Source organism: Ursus maritimus, unplaced genomic scaffold (genome assembly GCF_017311325.1).
Source record: "Ursus maritimus isolate PB19 unplaced genomic scaffold, ASM1731132v1 scaffold_20, whole genome shotgun sequence".
NCBI lineage: Eukaryota > Metazoa > Chordata > Mammalia > Carnivora > Ursidae > Ursus > Ursus maritimus.
Genome location: NW_024424453.1, coordinates 32,690,622 through 32,713,070, shown reverse-complemented (window position 1 = coordinate 32,713,070; position 22,449 = coordinate 32,690,622). Strand labels below are relative to the sequence as shown.

Genomic DNA, 22,449 nt, shown 5'->3' with positions numbered 1-22,449 from the left:
ACAATATAATACTGAACAGTATAATAGGTAGGAACGTGGACTCTGGAACCAGACTGCCTAGTTTTGAATCCTACCTGCCATTTACTGGCTGTGTGCCCTTGGGCAAGCTGGGAAACCACTCTGTGCCTCAGTTTTCTCATCTGTAACGTGGGGATAAAAGAGAAAATCTATATTATTATAAGGATTAAACAAGTTAACCCATGTATGGCCCTTAAAATAGTCTGCAGCACACAGTGAGTGCTCAATAAACGTAAGCTTTTGTGATTACGGGTTTTCTGTGCAGGCATACTGAGCATTTGCCCTCCTCTACATAACTTATTACACTTTCTTACCTCTTCATGTTGTTAACCTTTGTTCCAATAATCCAGCTAGATGACTTCCATGGGAGCCACCCAGCTGTTCCCTGGCCAGAGCTGACTGGCCCAGAAGTGAACACCTCATCCGAGCTGGGCCAATCAGAGCCCTTCTCTGGGATCTTTTGCAGTGTGTAACCAGGAAGTTTGGGCATTCCTATCTCCAGTGGCTAGGCTGTAAGCAGAAAACTCAGAAGTTAGCAATAATCCTATTTCCTGCCACATGGAAAAAATTTGTCCTAAATAAGAAAGAAGAATGATGCTAACAAATAAAAGTAGGGACAAAACTTGGAGAAAGTTTCCTGACTGTGCTGAGGACACTGGCTCCAGGTCTTCCTAAGGTCCAGCTCTGGCCCTACCCTGCTGTCCATTTGGCTGCTACTTGAGATACCACTGAGTCATTCCTCACATATTGGCCTTTCCTTGTTTACCTCCCATTTGCATCTTTGATATAGACTTTGACAGGTTAGGGTCCTCTAGTGGGTTGGTTTTCAGGGGCACCAATAGCTAATTGAAGATCTTTGAGGAATAGGAATTAAACAGCACACCCTCTCAGTTCTACTGATTTATAACTCCCATGCACTACGCTTTTAATGAATTATGAAATTATAGGCACACTCTAAATGAAAGAACTAAGTCAATTAACACAGATAATGAGCACCAATAAAATTCCTTTTGTCAGAAATGCTTGCCTTGAAGAGAGCTACCAAAGGATGGATCCATTCTCTATTGCCACCAGGATGCTGGGCTCCACCTCTTCCTTTTGTTTTTAAGGGAGTTTGTAGCTTTCCAAGTTCTTTCAGCATTTTCTGAGCTTCCCACCAAATCACCCCTAATAGTAGAGGAGAATAAAGCAATACCTCTGCCCCCCAACCCCAGCCCGGCCAGGGATTTAAGGGCAAGTGGTGGCCCTTCAAACTGATCAATAGACAGTTTGAGAAGGATTGAACGCGTTAATTCTTCAGTGTCTCTACGTTACCCCTTGAGTTGGATCACATTAAATTGAGAGTGCAGGGATGCCTGTTTGACTCACTATTGTGTCCCCTGCTCCTAGTGCCTAGCACATAGTAAGTATTGAGGTATGGAATGAATGAATGGGTATTATTAACCCCACTTTATAAATGAGGGAGTGGAGGTTCAGCTAGATCTGCTGTCTTAACCAGTCACATCGCTAGTGAGTGGAAGAGTTGGGTCCGAAGCTGTAGGTCTCAGACTCCTTGTCCAGGGCTCATTCTAAGACCTCCCAGTCATTAAAGGAGAAAGCTGCAATACCAGCAGGTTTATATGATAATTGTGCTAAACTCCCAGCAGTGCTTAATAAAGGTTTCAATTCCTAAAGCTAAATGTTAACACATCAGAACTAAGGGTATCTTCAGACTTGAGCTAAAACCTGTGTTATTTTTGAACCTTTCTTTTCAGAAAGCTGTACAAGAGTTTAGGTGACAAAAGATGAGAAGGGTTGTGTGCGTATGATAAAATATTCACCGTAAAGACTCATGCGTAACCGTGTAACGCAGAACAGCATTTTTGTGCCCGTTCTTGACATAAGTGCATGCCTCTGTAGGTTCCCGTTGTATTTCATAAATACCTAAAGACTTTAAAATGTCAGCTGTCACAGAATGGTGGCCCATGTGTTAGGGGGAGGGTCAAAGTGGGTAGTGGTCTGGTCTAGGGTAAATGTGGGGGGGGGGGGTGAGAGAGAGACAGTGTCTTAGTCTTTTCCCTATGTTATATGCCTCTGAAGTCACTGTTGAAAACTCTGTTTCTGTTATTCAGTATTTAGATGATTTATTATGCTCATAATAATATTTACTATTACATGATGATGGAAATGTTCTGTATCTTCACTAATAATATGGTCACTAGACACAAGTGGCTATTGAACACTTGAAATGTGGCTAGTGTGCCTGAGGAACTGAACTTTTCATTTAATTTTATTTGACTTAATTTAAATTTAAATAGTCACACCTAGCTAATAGCTAGCTACCGTCTTGGATGGCACAGCTCTATACAGCTCTGAGTTTCTGATTTCCAACATTAGTGAGCTAATGAGTTATGAAAATTCTATTAAGTTCATCGTAGAGTTAGAAACTGCCTGTAACTTGTAGAAGCTAACTCTGCCAGTTAAGGATTTACCTTCCTCACTTCAAAATGTGGTGGGGCAATTTCCTTTACCTGGACAACAGTGACCCCTGGTAACCTTCTTGCCATACTTCAGCCTCTCCCCTGGGACCTTGAATCAGTGCCAGGTTAAGTCCTAGTGGTCTTGTTTCTGTTTGGGGCACACACTCTCTCCCTGCCTTTTGGGAGCTCCTAGCCATCTCTTCATGTCACACCAAGTCAGGTTTAGAGTTAGAGACCTTTATCAGCCTGCCTTGTGCTATCTTATACCCCTCACTCCCTTTCCCTGTTCTCCTCCTGCATTAGTCAGAGTTCTCTGGAGAAACACACCTAATGGGATTATCTATCTATTGATTGATCTATCTGTAGAGAGAGATACTGAGATTGAAATTGATTGATTTCAAGGATTGTGGGAACTGGCAAGTCCCAAACCTGCAAGGCTGTCCAGCCAGCTTGAAGCTCAGGTAGGAGTGATGCTGCAGTCTTGAGTCTGAAGGTTGTAAACTCAGGCAGATTTTCTAGGTTGTTGTCTACAAGCAGAAATCCTCTTTGGGAAAATCTCAATCTTTGCTTTTAAGGCCTTCCACCGATTGAGTGAGGCCCATCCACATTACGGAGGGCAATCTGCTTTACTCAAAGTCAGTTAAGATGTTCATCACATCTTTAAAATATCTCTATAGAAACGTCTAGACTAGTGTTGACCAAGCAACTGGTCACCATAGTTTAGTCATTTGACACATAAAATTAACCACAACAACTTTTTCACTAAATTCTGACAAGATGTGCTCCGACTGACTCTGACCCTTCATGCATGACATCTCATACGCCCTGTGGGCGCTCCCAATTCCTATTGACCCGTTAGCAGGAGCCTGTTCTCCTTTCTCCACGTTACAGATAGCTTTTCTTTTTACAAAATCCAACCCATGTTCCATTTCTGTGTAACTGGTTTCACCCTGACTGATACATGTCCTCTAAAACAGAACACAGGTACTAGACAGAGTGTAGGTATCCCCCATTTTTCAAGAGTTCATTTTACGCCACTTTTTTTTTTTTTTTTTTTTTTTACAAAAACCTACCTTAGTACCTGTTTTCACCAAGGGAAAGAAATCCAATAAGGATTTTTGCTTTTATGAGAAAAGGCAAAAAGCAAAACTAGCCTTCACGTGTTTTGCAGTAAGCCATCATAGAGGCAGCATGCACCCTGAACAGTAACAGTGGCCCCCCCAATCTCCTTCCCCAGGACCTACACTCGCATCTCAGCCTCCAGCCTCCATAACTTCGAGTTGTGTCTTTGAGCATATGTGCTTTATCTCTATTTGTTTTGTGCATCTGTTAGCAAAATGTGTCCTAAGGTATCCAAAAAGCTTAAGAGAGGTTATTTTTTGGGGTCTGGGACAGCTCAAAATTTTTCCCATAGAAATTAATGGTAATTACTTCTTCTCTTGATGCCATTTCAGCTGACAACAGTTTTCATAGGAGCATGGTACTGCCAGACAGTAAGGGAAACCTGGACATATTTGAACCCATCTTCAGCCATGGGTATTCATTTTGAAAGCAGAGTAACAGACAATACAACTTAGATTTTCTGGGACTAGTCCAAGGTCATGTTGTTATTTTTCATGAAAGTGATTCTTTAAATATATAACCAGGAGCGTCTGCCTTCGGCTCAGGTCATGATCTCGGGGTTCTGGGATCAAGCCCTGTGTCAGGCTCTCTGCTCACCTGGGAGTCTGCTTCTCCCTCTCTCTCTGCTCCTGCCCCCTGCTCATACTCTGTCTCTCTCTCAAATAAATAAAATCTTTTTAAAAATGTGTAACCAAAGAAGCTCTCGTTTTTATAATGAGTTGAGACTTTTCATAGAAATAAATTTTTTAAAAAGAAAAAATCTTTTTCACATCATAATCTCTGATTTTAGGTTGGGAAAATAGAGTTACTATCAAATTTGTGCTTACTCATTACAGAGCAGTTGATGAGTGAAGTCTTGGATTAGTTGAAAACAGTCTTATTTCATTTTTGCTGCCTAAACCAACAGTGTTACTCCTGTAAGTGTCGGGGGTGTGGTGGTTCTTAAATGCAGCAGAAATAAGAAGGTGGGTACAGGTGTTTTTCAGTTTAAAGTGGTATAAAACTGAGCATCTTGGCACAGGCTAGATTACATGAAGTAGGAAGAGTGGTACCATTGAAGGAGTACTGGGTTGGATTTAGGATACTGAGCTGAATCTGGACTTTGCCTGTGATTAGCCCTGGGTAGCTTGACCAGTCACATACCTGTCCCAGAGCCAGTTTCCTCTTCTGTAAGGTATTATGTGGGGCCTAAGATCATGCATGTTAAAGTCCTTTGTGGAAGAGTTGTACCATTTGACAGTTGTTTTAGTAATCACAATCATTAGAGAAATTTTATAGGCGCACGTGTGCCAGTCTGCAGGGAATTCCATGACAAGGTGACCTGGGTGTTCGTGCTTTGATCTTCCATATTGATTTGCCTCCATGCTCACGAGGACCTGGTGTAGCTCGGAGGGATGGCAGTGTCCAGCAGCAGAAGATGAGACCTGACGTAAATTGATCTTAGATGTATGGAGAATGGGGAGGGATTCCAGAAACATTGGGGGATAAATCTGACTGGATGTGGTAAGCAGATAACGTAGGGTTGGAGAAAAGCAAGAGCTAAAGAAGACGCCTGTGGCTCCAGCTGGAGAGATGAGGGTGGGGGTGGACCCCGCAGCTATGATCATATGTTGTGTAGGTGTGAACTCCAGAGGAAAGCCACAGCTGGGGAGTCCAAATTTGGGAATAATTAATATAGGACCAAGTGAGTAGAGGAGGTCACCACAGGGAGTATAGAGTGAGGAGACCGGGTGGCTGAGGGTGAACCCTGACAAATGGCAGCTGGTGCCCGCCATTAGTACACTCAGGAGATTTGCTCAATAAAGGCTGCGAATGAACAAAGGAAGAAATGAGTGAATGAGAAACAAACAAGGATCCTTTTAACAAACATAGTCAAATGGCTTTAAAACAGAGAAAGAGAAAGTGCTGTACTCGAGTTAGAAGAGGCAAGGCCCTTAGGGTCTAGCCAAATATTGATCTTTATAAAATCTAAATGCGGTTCCTCTGGTTAAAAAGAACTACTCCTCCTTTCTGGTAAACAATTTGGCAGCCTGTATCAGGCCTTTGAAAAGTTAATATCCCCTGACCCATTAATTCCTCTTCCAGGAATCCACCCAAAGGAAGTAAGCAGAGCTGCAAAGATTTATGCACAAAGATGTTTCATATTCCTGAGACATGAGTTTCTTTGGAAGACTTGGGATGGAGCTGGGAGGGAGGCGTTTCACTTTGGCATCTTGTTAAAAGTCTTGATAGTGTATAGTACTATGGTGTAGGATACAAAATTCTCGTTAGTGTTTAAGATAAAAGATGAGCATTCAAAGAAATGTTGTGCTTTGCCCTCAAACCTCCATTCTGTGCTCTTGGAGTTACTACAATGGGAAAACTGGGGAATATGCTGGCCTGCAGGGTGAAGTCACAGCCTTTGTTGGCATGGCATTCAATGACATCCACAATAAGGCCCTTCTCATTTCCAGTCCCCTCCCCCCCACTCCTGGCTTCTCCTGTCATGATCCAAAAATATTCATAGAAGTTACTTCAATACATTAGGCTATTGTATACCACAGGTTTCTGCCAATGATGATCCTTCTTTCTCTTTACCTGCATTGCCATACTTCCCTTCTTTCATCTGTCTGGTGAACTCCTATTCATCCTTCAAAACCTCCTGCAGGTTTGGTCCCTAAATAGGTTTTGCCTAGCACAGTATTTTGGTGGAAAAAAAAAATTGAATTTGAATATGTAAGGTAAGGCATACACACTCCAATTCTGTCACACTCCTCACCTCTTCCTGTTGTATTACATTATTTCATTTGTTACAGCCCTGACCTGTCAGAAACTTTACAGCCTCCCCTTCAGGCAGAAATACTCACTGTCATTTCTGTGCTTTTATATCCATTACTATATTTATCAGTCCCTATGAGAAATTTGTGGAATATTTACTTTTTTTAATTATAAAAGTAATATGCATACTCATTAGATGAATTTTGAAAAACCACACACTAATAGTAATATTATATAGCTGTCATGATACTGTGTCTCTAAAGTTTAGAATCTTGATTTTTTTAACATAACATTATAAAATAAGCACTTTTGTGCCATGTTGGTATAATTGTTTTTAAAGCCTGTTTACAATAATTGGCTGAATCTTCTTGAGGGTTGGGATTCCTATTTTGTTGCCCCAGCACTGAAGTACGATGTTAGTCTGGGCCAGTAGGAACTTAATACAGTGTGTTGAATTCGGGAGCTGAAATTCATCAGTCTCCATCTCAACCATCAAGGAGCTCATTCTGGGAGAGGAGACATACATACTCACTCATTATTTATTGTATTCATTCATTCATTCATTCATTCATTCCACAGATACTAACTTTATGTCAGACATCATTCTAGCACCAGGGACACAGCAGTGCACAAAACTCTGCCTGTGTGAAATGTGTATTCTAGAACAGTGATTCTCAAATTTGGGGTGCATTGGAATCACCTGGAAGCCTTGCTAAAACACAAGCCTCTGGGCCCTACCCTTATGTCGGGATCATGTCACGATCCAGAAATAATACGGTGCTAGACAAAACCTATTTGGGGACCACATCTGAAGGAGGTTTTGATTCAGGATTTCTGGGTCAGTGAGGCCTGAGAATTTGCATTTCTAACAAGTTCCCAAGGATGCTGATACTGCTAATATGGGACCCCGCTTCAGGAACCCGTGGCATAGAGGATAAGTTTGAGGTACAGTAGCACCAAGCAATATGGTTGTCCAGTTAATTGTGGAAGAAGGGCGCATGTGTGATTAACGCAAAGCTTCTCCAACTGCAAGTCCCAGCAAGGAAGGAGAGGACTGGGATAATGCCCTGTGTCGAGAGTCCTCGCCTCCTTACTCCGGATGAGTGTCAGCAGTCTCTGCAGGGTCACGGAAGCCTGGAACCTATAAGGAGAGAGGGTAGAGCAACAGTGATGGCCATGAGTACCTTCTTTGTGCCTCTCCTTCCGCACACCTGCCATATGTAATGTCTCACCTGCAGAGCGACTACAAGAGAAGTAGGATTCCTCCCCATTTTATGGGTGAAAAAACTGAGGCCTAGAAAGTTACATAACATACTCAGGTTCCAGAGTTGCACACCTGGAGCTCCAAGCCAGGCCTTTTCTGCCTTCAGACCCCATGACGCAGGCTGAGACTGGCCTGTGGTCGAGCCCTCAGTGGGACCAGCTCTTCAAAATGCTTTGGCAGTCAGAGGTGTCTTGTGTGCGGTGAGACACTCTCAGCAGGGGCTGGGTGCGAATGGGCCAGGTGCCGACAGTGTCCCTGTTCCTACAGGGCCCCAGCAAATGGAGAGGCTCAGATTTGCAGTTGATGAAGGAGAGAGCCACACTGGAGTGTAGGGACCTGACAGCTAAAACAGAAGTCTGCAGCTTGGCGGGGGAAGAGCTCACTGTCCTTCCTGTAGGACCTACATCTGGAAATTATTAATAGCACTTTCTCACATATGAAAATTTGTGGTCATTAGGTTTCGTTTACTTTTACTACAGGTTTAGTGCCTTGAGAATTTGCATAACGTGTCCAAAACTTTAAAAAGCCCATTTCCAAACCGCTTCCAAAAAGGCATAGGAAAGTCATGTGTGAAATAAATCACAGATTTAGAAAACTTAAGATTAGAAAAAAGCCACCTCCATCCCCTGTCGTGGGAATGGGAGGAATCAATGCTCACCGGGCCCAATTCCCCAGCTCTGACACACGCCCAAGAGCAGCTGTCCGCAGCTACCTGGATCCTGTCACTTTAGCTCCGCCCCTGTGCCATAGCCTCCTGTCCTCACCGGCTATCAAGGGTTAACAGAATATAAGTGATGTAAGAAGAATGTCTCTTCATTTTCTGTAAAACTGAGGAAGACACATTTTACTCCATGGCTCTACAAGAGTCCTGCAACAGATTCCTCTGTTCCTTACAGCAAATCATGCTTCTCTCTAATGGACCTGGCATGTTTCCTCATTACCTGTGAGAATTGTAAGATCCATTGCTTTGCCTGTGTTGCCAGGAAGCTCAGAGCGAGGCTTCGTAGGCAGTAGCTTCTCTTAACCTAAGGTTCTTGGACAGTAATTATCTCCCCCTCTTTTCATTTGAAAACTTTTGTTACCTGCGTCTTCTCTCAGAAGCTTTCCAAAACAGTTCCTAAAAGTAGGTGGGTATCACAGATTAATGGGTGAAAAATGGATTTTCAGAATGGAAAGGGGTTTGTTGAATGGAAAGGTTTTGTTTTGTAATGGTCTTTGAAGGATTAAACAGAACAATTTATGGAAAATGCCTAGTACAGTGCCTGGGACACAGTAGGTCTGCACTAGATGGTAATTCCTCCTATTGTTGTCATTGTTTCTAGCACAGGCGAGATTTTATAGAAAGACTGGACTGTACATGTGTAACTGCTCTGGATTGCTTTCCAGAATGTGCAGTGTTGAACTAAAATGACCTCCAGCTTAAGGTTAGGGTGGGTCATCCAAGGAGAGCTGCCTCGGCTTGCTTGTCTCTTAGAGAGAGTAGCTCCATGCTGGCGTTTCTTACTAATTCTCAAATGACGGAGGATGATCGCTGCAGAAACCTCAAGATTTTCTGAGGTCATCCACTCAGGGGTTGGTGACTAAGACTTATACAACTCTGAGGTCTTCACTTCCTGATTTATCTGTAAAGTGACCTGAGCATCCTCACCCAGAAAGCCCCCTAACGCCGATTGCCTAGTTTGGGCTGGCTCTTGCTTGATTTTATTAGACTATTATTTTCCATTTTTCTTTCCCTTGTGACTATTAAATTGAGTTGCCTGGGGGTATTTGTCAGGGAGGGAAGAGTTAAAGTGCCTCGGTACTCTGCATGGCCGTTAGCCCCCCATCTCAGGGGCTCAGGAAGTGAAAAGCAAGTTACCTGTGACACCATGGCCTGGAGAGTCACGAGTTGATCCAAGCAACACCTGCAGGGCCAGCGTCGTTTTCGGGTGCCTTTGGCTTAGGCGGAGAGCACCACGGAGCAGGTGTTGGTCAGATTTCCCCGCTGTGGGGAACGTACACACCAGCTTTCATGCAGTGGTGATTTTCCCCACCTCCGCCCTTCTGTGCCAAAACAATTGTTTAAAAGAGGAAGCTCTTTGGGTCATAAAATGTCATCTGGTAGTTAGTATATGGCTATATAGACCTACTGGATTATACGGTAGCCTGATTGGCAGGAAGTAGGTGATTCATCAGAAAAAAAAAATAGTAACGAAAAAAATAAACTCTTACAAAATGAACTTCCTCTTTCAAACTCTTTGTTCCAACTCATTCTTTAGAAACTTTTTGCAGCCTCTTAGGAAAAAAATAACCAATAGGGGACTAATGCAGTATTTCAAAGAGAGGTACTCTTCAGCCCTGTCTAGCCACATGCTTCATAGTTAAAAAGAGCCAGCCCTTTGCTGTCTGTCCCCAGTGGGGCCAGGCTTAGGGTGTGGCCGCTGCCTAGAGGGGACATGGAGTGTCTGCTACCTTGAGAGATTTCATGTTCAGACCAAAACAGCCACAGACGCCTTCAGCGGGGTGTTTTGGATGTTGCACGCATCCCCCTTTGACAGAACATCCCATTCACTCGGTCCCCTTCGTTTTGTTTGCCTCACAGGTCCAGGAGGCTGCGAGTCAGGGCCTGAAATTCGTCGGTGTCATAGCTCAGTACGGTTGCCCGGCGAAGTCAGCAGGCAGCAGCCCCCCAGGGGACGCCAGAGCTGCGGGAAAGGAGCTGGGCAGGTGCGGGGTTGATGAGAACCCTGGTGCTCTGGCAGGGACAGACAGCGGCCAGGAGCCAAGCCAGGGCCCCAGAGGGGAGACGCCTGTTGCCGAGCAACCCAGCTTGCCCTCCGGAGAAGGGGACGGTGCAGAATTGTCTCCACACGGGGTGAGCAAGACTCTGGATGGGCCGGATGGTGACCTGTTGGAAGTGCGTGAGGAGCCACTCTCGGGAAGTAAGTATGTCAGCATAGGGACTTTTGACCCACGTAGAGAGAGGCTGACAGCTTTCCAGTAATCCCCTTGGCATTTTAGGGAAACAAAATGGAATGAGAGTGTATAGACAGCAGTCCATCCAACAGGAGAAACTGGATTTTTCTGGGCCTCCTGACCGATTGCTTACTGACGTTGTGACTTCTGGGAGAACAGAACCCCATGAAATTGCCTTGTAGTTGCTCCAAAGTGTCATATTTGAGGTGGATTCTAGAATGTGAGGGATTTTATCCCCACGCTCTTGCACTGCCCTTGAATGACCTCACTATTAGCACAGGAAGCGCTCCCGTGCTGGGCACCAGTGCAGAACTTACGCCCCACTTCTGGTCTGCTCATTTTGAATGTCCACCAAAGGAGAGAAATCAAAGAAGCCAGTTTTGAGGATGGAAAATAGAGATGGAACAATAGTTTCTTGCTGAAAGGTGAGGTGAGGTATACATTGAAAGCTCTCAGCCCTGCTTGACTCTAAGTGTGAACTGTCACAATGGCACACAGGCTCAGGAGCCCTGCCCACTGACGTCTACCTCGCACGGAACCCTGGCTTTGAGAAGGGAGGCAGGCTATACTGAAGTACCCCTCAGGACGTTTCTGATATTTCCCGTTCCAGAATCCACCTTTCTCCAAGCCTGCTTCCAGACTTCCTGCCCTCTGTGGTTGGCCGCAGGGAAAATTCACTGGGGGACATGTCCTAGAACCATTTCCCCCACATGCTGCCCTGGGGCTGTTCACCTCCCTCACCCAGAGACCCCCGTCCATTGCTGAACACACAGAGCTCCCTCAACGCCTGAGGTGTCTTGGCCTGTGTCTCATTTCTTCAAGTCCCTGTTCTCTACTAGCAGACAGATCCTGCTGAGGAATAATGGGTTAATGTGTGTCTGGAGCTGGTCAGCCCAATAGTGGATGGGAATTTCGGCTTTGGAGGGTATTACAGTACCCCACTTTAATCTCACTCAGTGGGCAGCTGGCTGTCCGTTGTCTAGGCACAAAGCTGGCCCTTATCTCTCTGCTCAGGTGGCCACAGGTCTCTGAAATTTTGACAGCTTGTTGCTGTCCTTTATTCCTCATTGTGTGGCATAAATGAGCCTTTGGACTTGTTTCATCAGTTCATGAACACACAGGTGTTACCAGTGCACACATGGCCCCGTGGGCGGTGGGCAGACAACAGTCATGACGGCGCTGCCCTTCGTATCCTGTGCCTAGTCACTTAAAATTCTTCCGATGTGCCATCTTGATGGTGCCTCACAATTGCTTTATGATGGCAGGTGCTATTATTAAGCCCATTTCACAGATAAGGAAAGTCACCTTCCATGCCCTCATGTAGTGAAATTTTATCTCCTAGCTTGAGCATCCAGCCTCCCCGGCCGGACATGCAGGGGCCCTGTCAGCATTGGTCATGGCCTTCACCTGACCCCAGTCTCTCTCCTCAGTCTTTTTCCTGAGAAGTCTTAGCATTTCCTTGCACCATCACCCTGCCCCCCGCATCCCCCCAGCTTCCCCTCCCTGCTGCTTGCTCAGCTTTCGGCTTGCCTTTCTCTCAGGGCCCCCTAAGGAGGGTGAAGTGTTTTTACTCCTCTTTCTGCCAGGTGGGCTTAAATAGGCAATCACAGCAAGACAATTAAAAAAAATCCAGAGGGAGTCTCCCTCTTTCCCCCTCCTTCCCCTCGTTTAATTTATTTCCTTTATAGGAGGCCTAGGGGAGCCGGGTCTAGGCAGCAACTGCTCACATAGGGCTTGCCAGCGAATTTGCCATCCAGACGCAGGGCAGGCGGGCCCTCCCCGTCCCCGTGGGCTCTTCAGCGGCTGCTCTGGTCCAGAGGTTATGCTCCCTTTGCCCACGCAGGTCCCTCTGGAGACCCATCATGTGGCTGTCTTCCTGATCATTGATTTTTATTTCCTGGTCCTGGAGAATTTCCTGAGGGTTCCTGTCCTTGCTGCGCAGAGATCTCCCGCGCTGGTGCAGGGACAGTTCCAGGCCTCACCCCTGGGCGCTGCCGTTCCCACACTTGCCCTGCCTTATGGCGAACACAGCACCCCAGCAGCTCTGCTCAGAAGAGCATGAATGGCCCCTTGTGATGCATTTCTGTTGATGGGGAACATGCTTTCTTCATCTGTAGTGAACAGGGCAGGTGGCGAAGGCCAGTGCAGGGAAAGATTAGGAAGGGGTCCCCAGATGTCCACCTGTCACTTCTCTCCTGGTCTCCGACATTCCTGTCTGTCCTTCCCTCAGCATCTCTGTTGCGACATCTTCAGTCAGAGACACAAGGAGGCCAGAAAGCGCCACACAACTTCAGATTGTTCTCACTGTCACTGAAATAATAATCAAACATTCTCTAAGCGCTGCCCTTCGTATCCTGTGCCTAGTCACTTAAAATGCTTAGAAATGCCAGCCAGAAACCTGAGCCAGTGACCTCAGTTGTATTTCTCGGCTGAGGGGATTTTATTCAGTAGGCCTCCCTGGCAGCCAGATCCCTGGGTAGGGAGGGAGAGGAGGTGTCCTCCTGAGTCTGGCCTTTCTGCTGTGTGGCGCTCCTCCCCTCCCCATGCCCCCAGGATGGTTCTACCCTGTGGTTCTGCGTCCTCCCAGATCTGCCACCTGCCACCTGCCACCATCTTTCTGGCCTTTCATTCAGTCCATTAACAAACAGCTATTGAGCTCCCACCCGTGGTCAGCAGCTCCTGCTTTCTGCGTACTGATGAAATTAGCCTCTTGTTAGATTTGGAAACAGCCCAAGGTTTGGGGTTGGAAAGACTCTTGGCTTTGCTACTTTCCAGCTTGTGATGTCTGAGGGATCCACTCAAGGTTTCTGGGCGCAGAACCCATGCAGCCCAGAGATCTTGCTGCTCTGGGAGGGTCACATCAGATGGTGGAGGTGAAAGTGCCCGTGGCTATCGCCGTCCTTGCCAGGGGATTCCCGTGGAGCGCTGTGTATGCAGTGGTTCCCCTAGTTTGTCCTCACAAATAGGCCACACCCAGGCCCAGAGGTGCCCTGCTGGTCGTACCCACGCCTGACCGAAGTCTGAAGCAGTTTCTCTCAGATTCAGGAATCTGGATGGGCTCCAGGCCCTTCTGCCCTCTTGTCCCACCACAGAGCCCACAGCCCTGCTTCCCAGTGCAAACCTTTCGTCTGAGCCCCCTTGCCTGTGACCTCAGCAGACCTTAGCCCCCACTCAGTCCAGCTACCGGTCAAGTCTGACTCCCACATGTTTCTCTCCACCCAGTCAACTCCCCAGTGTCCTCCTCCTCCCAACTAGCATTTGGAGCCCCATGCTGTAGCCAGACGCTGAACTCTCTTCCCTCCAGCCTGGAAGTCTCTGGAACACTGGGACCCAACCAGCTTGCCTGCTCCCTGCCAATCGCAGGCTCTCTGGGGCCTTAGTTGCAGACAGACTGCAGACTTCCGTCCCGTGCCTAAATCCCCACTGCCTGGCATGGGCCTCAGAACTGGGCATCTCCCTCTTTCCTTCCTGCTCCCGAGGAGCTTAGCAAGGCCTTAGCGGGCCTGGCTCTCAGGCTGGCAGCACCCAGGAGGCCCCAGACCCCCTCCTCTTTTCCTAGCTTGATGGACTCATCTGGCTCAGGTCAATCCAACAAACATGTATGTATCCCCTATCATAGTACAGGGACTTTTCTGCATGAGGCAAGCTCCCCTGTGTCAGGGAGAAAGAGAAAGACAAGAAGACAAAAATACAAGTCAAGACAGTCTTGATGCTCCTTGGGTACTCTCCCAGTCCAGTTCTTCAGCTGTTCTGAGAACATACTCAGAAACAATGCCTTCCCCCCTCCTTTGGGACTTTCTGTCCCATGTCTGGAAAAATCTTCCAGCTGGGGTCATGGCAGAGTCACAGAGCAGCTGAGAAAATTTAAACAAACTCGGGACTTCTTTTTGGAACCCTCGGTGCCTGCTCATGTGATGATGTGTGCTGGAGAATCAGAATATTAAAACATCAAAGGGCATCATTTGGGGACAGTTTCTCTTGGCCGGTTTCCATGTGAGTAGTGAGAGGATTGTGGCCAAGGATCCAACAGGAGAGGGGAGTTAACTGAAGGGTTACACATCTGAAATCAGGTTTCTCCCAATATTTCATCGCTACTAATGCTTTGGAGGCTCTTGAGTCCAGCAGCATTTCCTTCCCTTCCTGACAAATTTATTTCTGTCTCTGGCTTCAGCCCTCTTCCCTGGGGAAGATTCCGATGGGGAGCTGGGGCGCTGTCAGCACCGCGCTGTCTACCTTGTCTGGCAGTCTCTGCCTTCCCTTCACCCCACGTCCAGCAGCCCCCGCTTCCCCTTTTGGCCTTCCCCTTTTTCTGTTTCATTACGCATTTGGGAAGGCTGTGTTTCTGTCTTGCCATGTGAGTGGGGAAATCCTTCTGGGTGATGAAGTGTTGTCATGTGTTTTTGGACTTTGGCCACGGTCAAATTCTCCACTCACCTCTCCCATGTAGAAGCTGTGATTCCTTTTTCTTTTTAATCTATATGAGTTTGTGCTTGACTAGAGCAGACTGTGGTAACTGGTGCTCTGGCCCACCCTAGGGTCACCTGAGGACAGCTGTCTTAGCCTCTGCCTGCAGGCGTTCTCTGGAATGGGAACACACCCCACCCAGCAGGCCAGACACCCTCAGGGAATTCGTACCTCAGGAGTGGCCCTCAGTTCCTGAGGATAAATGCCCAGGCTTCCTTGCCCCTTGGTAAGGCAATCTGAGGTGTGTTCTGTACAGTGTCTCAGGGGGCCCTGTTAACTGAGCCCCAATTGCTATATTGCAATAACTGGCTCATTAATGCACCCTTCACTGGCTTCCATCTCTTCCCTATTTCCTACCCCTATTCCCTCGCTCTATTTCCTGGGATCACTTCCCAAATAAACTACTGGCACTCAAAAACTTACAGGGTTTGCTTTGGAAGAAATCCAGACGAAGTCAGGGACTCACTAAAGCGTTGCTTATCCTCTTGTCTTTAGTAGCCGTGCCTTTTATTTGAACCCCTAGCACCTAAGGACTGGAGTAGGCCTGGTCATGTAGTTCACATCCTGTCCCCCTTAGCTCCAATCCACTGCTCGATTCCCCTCCATCACAAGCCTTTATTTGCATGACTGCATTCCTCAAGTGTGTATTTCAAAGTCACGAATGTAGTCTAGTGATTGCTGCCTCCGTACACCAAGACCTAATTTCTTGTGTGAAAGCATTTACAGGCTAGAGGTGGCTTCCTGAGTCAGGCAAGTGGACTGAGAAAGGTAATCTGGAGTGGGGATCATAAATAGGCCAGATTCAGTTGTTTAAAAGCCAGGTGGCCACTTTTGAAGATGGGCACCTTTCTTCCCTAATTGGTTCTATCCAATGGATAACCTGAAATGCCCCCACCCCCACCCCCGGTAGCTTAACTCTTGCTGATGCAAAGTGTCAAGGCCTGGCATTGCTCCCCGGAGATCTCAGCTGATGTTTGCTCAGGTGGAGCCGTAAAAGACTTCCTTTGCCCAGAATACAATACCTATTGGGATAATTTTAGATGTTGTGTGGATGGACATATTTGGTGTTAATGTGCCTCATCATTCGCTTCTGTTTATAGCAAGTGGTAGTTGTTTCCCTGATGGTCATGAAGCAAAGTTTCCTTTTTAAATTCATTTATTTAAATAAAGGAAAGTGATTCTGCTTAAAAGAATAATAATTCAGCTAGTGTTTGGATCCTGCAAAATTGTGAGATACTGAGGTACGAGAGACGGCGTCCCAGTATGTGGGTCGAGGCCAGGTCTCTCCTGCAGGGAGCATGAGCGTGCTTTGTCCTTTTTTGCTAATGTCAACCGTCGTTTATGACCTTTAAAATATTTCTTTCAAAGAAGGGTGGGGATTTTCTTATTATTCCAATAGATATTTTTGGAAACCAAAGCATATTCCTGACTAGCCTGTGTGAGCAAAGGTTTTTAAGCTAGGTAGACTCTGATTGCTTGACTAAATGAGTAACACAAAAATAGACCCTCAAGACTTAGATTGAAATTCCAGGTATTTGTTCCTCGGGGCTGACGCTGCTCACTCGTGGCCGGCAGCACGTACGGCTGGTGCGGGTCAGCTGCCGGCTGGTGGTGAGTATTGATCTTTGAAGAACTGAGCAATAAATAAGGAAGGAAGAGCTCAGAGCCTCACTCCCAGTGTCATCTACCTACCACTCCAGGCCGGAACCCCCATGTACGGTAACATATTTATTTTTACATATCAATGGTGTGTTTTTGATGTACTTAGATTAAGTATTATGGTTTTGGCCCTAGGAAACACCGCTGTAGTTTATAAATAGTGAGTTCAGGGGTGTACAAGTTTCCTGGAATTAAAGCAGTATTTTTATTTTTATGTGCCTCCATCTAGTCACCTTTTTTTCAAAAGAGCAGCTCTTACCCAAATACCTCCACCTTTTTTTTCCCCAAAACACCTTTGTATGAGTTTCTAGAAATGTCTACAATGTCTTCACAAACACCTGACTGTACAAACTGATCCCAGATAACAGTTATTCATCATATATGCCAGACGCAAACCCACGTCCCCCACTGGAAGCCAAAGCTTTGACGTCCACGTCACTTTCAAGGCTCCCTAAGTTACAACCTGGAATCAGGTTTTATCAATTTGACAACAGTGCAACCTAACAGTTTACCTTTGATAGCATTTCTCCAGGCTCCTAAGAGATTCCACTAGACCCAGTGACGACAGATTTTTATTACGGTTTGACCTCTTCTCTCCCACTTCCTTTACAAATCCCAACAGAAATGGAGATCCTCGCCCTTTTCAACAAACCGAAGAGCCATCAGAAGTGCCGGCAGTACTATCCGGTCAGCATTCCTCTCCGGGTCTCCAAGAACGGCCAGACAGTGAGCAGTTTGGACGCCAACTGGTTGGAGCACATGAGTGACCACTTCCGGAAAGGAGGCATGCTGGTGAATGCAGTCTTCTACCTTGGCATGGTCAATGGTATGGAAGTTACAAACCTTGGGCAGCCCCCACCAACCCTGCTTTTCTTTTCATCTTAGCCCGTCTTCAGAGCCGGCCCCATTCAGAAAGCCCCGCAGCTGATAAACTCACTGCATTTGATTTCTAATTAACACGTTTGGAGGAATTGTCCACAAAATCCACCACCAGTGCTCCTTGAACCTCTCTAGGAGTCAGCCAGGTATCTTCAAAAATGACAGAGAAAGGGAAGTGATTCTGTGTTTTTGATGGTGGTTTTTGATCCATGTTGCTTTTAAAGGCTTTTAAAGAGATGATTCCCCGTTTGTTAATTACCCCCTGGGATCATGCCGCTCCAAAAGTGCAAATTGTTTGTAGACACTATTACAGTTGGAAGTAGCAGGAGCAGCACCTTGGAATTAACGCCAGAGAAGTGAATTGAACTGCCTCGTTTCTGTAAGCTCCGTAGAGACACACACTGTTTCTGGGTCTCATGGCACCCAGTGCCGCCTCCTCGGTAATGAGCTCTCTCTGGGGGTGGCTGCATGAAGTGGCCGTATTGATGGCCACTCGTATAGGGCAGAGAGGGAGTGTGCCCACAGCGGGGAAGTGTGTCAGGCAAAGAAAGGATTTGGAGTTAACACAACAGCAAGTTGAGTCACTAGGGTGCATCAAAGCTGGGAGGCAGTTTGGGGAGTGGGGCCAACATGCCAGCATGTAAGGATCCTGAGGGCTGCCAGTCAGCGGGATGCCTAAGTGAAACGTAACACCAAATTTGTTGATCCCAGCAAAAGCTAGCAGGGGGCATTGACAGCACCGTGTCTTGGTTGTCGAGCAGTTTTCTCTCCAAGAATTAGCAGAGTCAGGAACAGAGTTTGGATTCTACGTTATTTGGAATCCTTAAAGTGCCAGCAAACATCTGTGGAAGAGACATCAGTCTTAATTCTGAAGGTACATGCTTTAAATCATCAGAAGCCTTGGAACATTGTACAGCACAGACAGGTCTTAATTGTGGATGTGAGTCCTTTGTTCCTACCTAAATATCAATATCTCATGTTAACATATGAATACAATAGCAGCAGGCATTGTATGGTATAAGTGGCCAGAACCATTCTGGAATGGATGAATGACATAAGAAAGGTCCTGGCTGACTTGTTAAGAACGCCTGGCAAGCAGCACTGTCCAACAGAACTTTCTGTGATGATAGGAAAGTTCTGTATATGTGCTGCCAGTATGGTAGCCACCAGCCACACATGGCTGGTGGCCACTTCAAAGCACATAAATATAATATAAATCACTGTATGTGCTTAGTGGCTAGTCATGTGTTAGGGCAGTTCTAGAGTATACATTTCGTTAATACAACCAATGAAGAGCCAATTTAGTTCTCTGGTGGCAAGGTTAATAGCCTCCCTCTGTACAAGGAGGCCTTCCCTGGGTGCTTGAGAAGGTCCTGGAAGCCAAAGCACATCCAGTCAGTTTTGAGATGCACCATAAAACACCAGTGGCATCCTCTTGGGGCAGATGTTTACAGCCCTGACTCATTGGCCTTAGGGGAGACCAGGGAGGAGCCCCTTAGCCTCCTGCCTCCTGCAGGGACTCCCCATCTCCCATCTAGGGCGGTGCCAGTGACTCCTTTTTTCTTCCCCTAGACCCGTAGAGGCTCTCTGTGGCTATACGCCCTTTTAAATCTCTCCCTGGGAAACCGGTGGTTAGTTGTACTAACATCTTAAAGATGTTCAGTGACTCACTGAACATAGCAGCTACAAGGCAGCCCCGCTTTGGAGAATTCAGGTGTCAAAAGGGAAATTTTCTCTGGTCCTGCTGCCCAGCGTGTCTGGGGCAAGCTGAGGACACCTCAAAAGTTCACAATGCCATTTATCATCTTTGGGGCCATTCTGGCTTTGGCAATCAGGACGGCTCCCTACTCCTTCCTCCTTCCCTGTTCTCTGACCTTGAGTCCAAAAACACAGATCATTCATAGAATTTTTTTCTTCAGATTTGACTTGAGTGTTTGAAATGATGTTAGAGCCTCCCTTGGCTTTAGCTGCGTGAAATCCAGCCCTTCTGCTGGAAGACAGAACATGAAATTTCCCGTGGCAAGTGCAGCTGGAAGCCGAGCCCCAAGCCTGTGTGTGTCTGCAGTTCCACCACAGCTGCCCGGCTCGGTCCCGGGGATGGCTGCAAAATTCTCAGAACAACATTTATTTAAACCCACTCAAAATTCAAATGCAATTTCACCCTGTGTGCTTCTGATGGGAGGGGAATGTGACTTGAGAGTAATGCTCAGTGGGTTAGGGTGTTTCTGGTCTGGAAAAGCCCAAGGTTTCCGTTGGCCGGGGATGAAATATGCATATGCTCTTTTCCCAGAATTAAAAAAAAAAAAAAAGAAAAAAAAAAGGCAAGCTGATCATAATTGTAAAAAGGAACCTATTCCTAATAAGATAATTAGTGTCCTTACAAGTAAACCTGGCAGAGCTGGAAGCACATCTTTAAGCAGTTTGCCATCTGGAAAAGCACCAGTACTCTGAAATATTTTCCACAGAGTCATAAAACTCATGAGAACTTTGTCCCATAAACAGGGTGATGTTTTAGCCTGAATTATTCAGTTAGGACTCCAGCTTCTGTTTTCAAGCCTTTACCCCCCAGGACATGGAAAGACTTGAGCGATCCTCAAGTTTGGGCCTTTGCTGAGTCGCTAGGGCTTCTCTCCTGGGGTCAGTTATGAAGCCTTAGAAGGACCAGGTGTCTTGGGCTGTGCCCTTGGGCCTTGGCAAGTCAAAGCACAGATAAAAGTGAGGCATAATGACGCTAATGGACACCTAGCCATTACTCTGTGCTGGTCCTGGTCTAAGAAGGTCAAACATAGGAACTCTAATTCCTGCAGCTTAGTGAAGCAGATATTGTTGTTATCCCTGTGACGTGGCTGTGGACGCTGAGGCGCAGAGTGGTGAAGGCATTGCTAAGATTAGTAAGTGGCAAGAAAGTAGTAGGAAGAAAGAAGGGTCAGGGGAGGGAAAGGGAGATGAGGAGGAGGTAAAAGAGGTGACTATGTTGGCAAGAGGTTTCGGGTCCCAGGGAGGCCTTGGTAGCCCTTGGGAAGGGAGGGAAGCTCCAGAGTCACCTTGAGGGAAGTAGCAGGACCTGGGTTGCCAGCCCCCGGCGTGGATGAGTCCGAGGGTGGGCCGGGCAGACAGGCCCACAGAAACACCAGCCAGTGAGACAAAGGCCAGACAGAATCTCTGCTTCCACAGGGCGGGAGAGGCCAGGAAGGGAATCCTTCTGCTGTTGATGAGGAGTCGGGTAGTTATCCCCAAGGGGAAGGGCAAGGTGGAGCTGGGGGCCCACCATCTGAAGACCCACCCAGGAGCCTGGTTTCTCACCGAGGGCCTCCAGGCCAACAGAATCCCTGCCTCCATCACTGGTCATTGATGTTACTGCTGCCACCGTCCACTCTCCTTGCCTGCTGGGTCCTCCCTTTGTCCCCTGGCTGGCCCTGTCCTTGCTCTGCATTCCTTATTCTCCCCTTGCCCTGTCCTTGTCCCCACCTCCCCCTGCCCTCATGCCGTGCTCCCTTGGCCCTGGCCCTCCTCTCACCCCCTCCCGCCCCACAGTCCTTACATCTCTGGCAGTGTCACCCTTACCCAGCCCACATTCAGATGTTTCCCGTTGTTTCCAAAATGTCCTTTGCAGCAGGAGGTTCAAACCAGAACCCAGTCCACCGACATATGCTGCATATGGTGACCATTGCCTCACTTCTCTTTGACCTAAAAGAGTCATTTCTTTATGACCCTCACTGCTTGAAATAAACCCAGCCTCTTACCCTGCAGAATGTTCTGCATTGTTTGTCCGGTCAGTGCCTCGTGATGTCATTTACCTAATTCTCTAGCCTCTGTGTCCTGCAAACTGGAATTTAGTTCTAAGGCCTTGATAAGCTAAGCAGATGATGTTGCGTTTTACACGCTGCATCTCATCAGGAGACACATTATTCCTAGATGTCTCTCCACTGCTCTCCTTTTAAAAGATGGTCTCCCTGAGACCGTCCCTGATGCCCCAGCCGCATCTAAATCCGAATGGTATTTGGCATTTGTATCATCTTTTTTGATGCCTTGTATAAACTACATTACTTTATATTTGCAAAATACACATGTAAAAAATGTACATATTTCAAATAAAATCCACATAGAGATACATATTTTATACAGATGTACTTACAAGCCCTTGGGCGGGTTCTGCATCCTACGCTTCTTAGCACCCACGCACTGTATACAGAAGGTGATCGATAAAAGTTTCCGGGTGATGTTCGGTAATGCCGGTGGAGATGAGGGGAGAAGCTGGTGTTAGGGTGTGTGTCCAGGAGCTGGGGGGTTGAAGAGCTAGGTGTAGGCAGAGTGGAGAGAAAGGGAGATGAGGCAGTTCCAGGTGCTTCCAGCAGCCACTCCCTTGGAACACCGCCATCTCCGGGAATGTTTGGCCTACAATTACAGGCAAGGTTCCTATTTCAGAGAAGCCACTTACTAATGTGGGGGTAGAGCTCCCTTATGCTGTAAACGCATTTTCCCTTGCATCCATAGCACATCTTCAAATGAACTTTTTATTGCCGTATCGCACACATACAGAAAACTACGTATGTTATAAAGATATAGCCCAGTAGACTTTCACAATGTAACCAGCACCAGATCAAGAAATAGGATATACCAGCCCCTTAAAAGCCCCCCTCATGTCCCTTATAAAGTCCCTATCCCCCGGGGATGACTGTAGTCCCAACTTGAAACACCAGAGATGGGTTGTAAACTTTATGTGAATGGAGTATATGAATGAACACCCTTCTTGCATTTGGCTTCTTACACTCACTGTATTTGTGAGATCCATCCACGTTTTTACATGTAATTGCAGGTCAGTTTTTTCTCATTGCTGTACACGATCTCTTGTGTCGATATGTACAACTGATC

General features: G+C 46.7%; 1 protein-coding gene across 2 annotated transcripts in view; it reads left to right on the top strand.

Annotated features, from left to right (window-relative positions):
- Positions 1–22,449, top strand: part of RFTN1 (raftlin, lipid raft linker 1) — a 192,714-nt gene that overhangs the window by 125,758 nt on the left and 44,507 nt on the right. For both annotated transcript variants that reach the window (XM_040636843.1, XM_040636842.1), the window contains exons 5-6: positions 10,202–10,541; positions 17,321–17,524. In XM_040636843.1, coding sequence (XP_040492777.1) covers positions 10,202–10,541; positions 17,321–17,524 — 544 coding nt within the window. The remainder of the gene's footprint in view (positions 1–10,201; positions 10,542–17,320; positions 17,525–22,449) is intronic.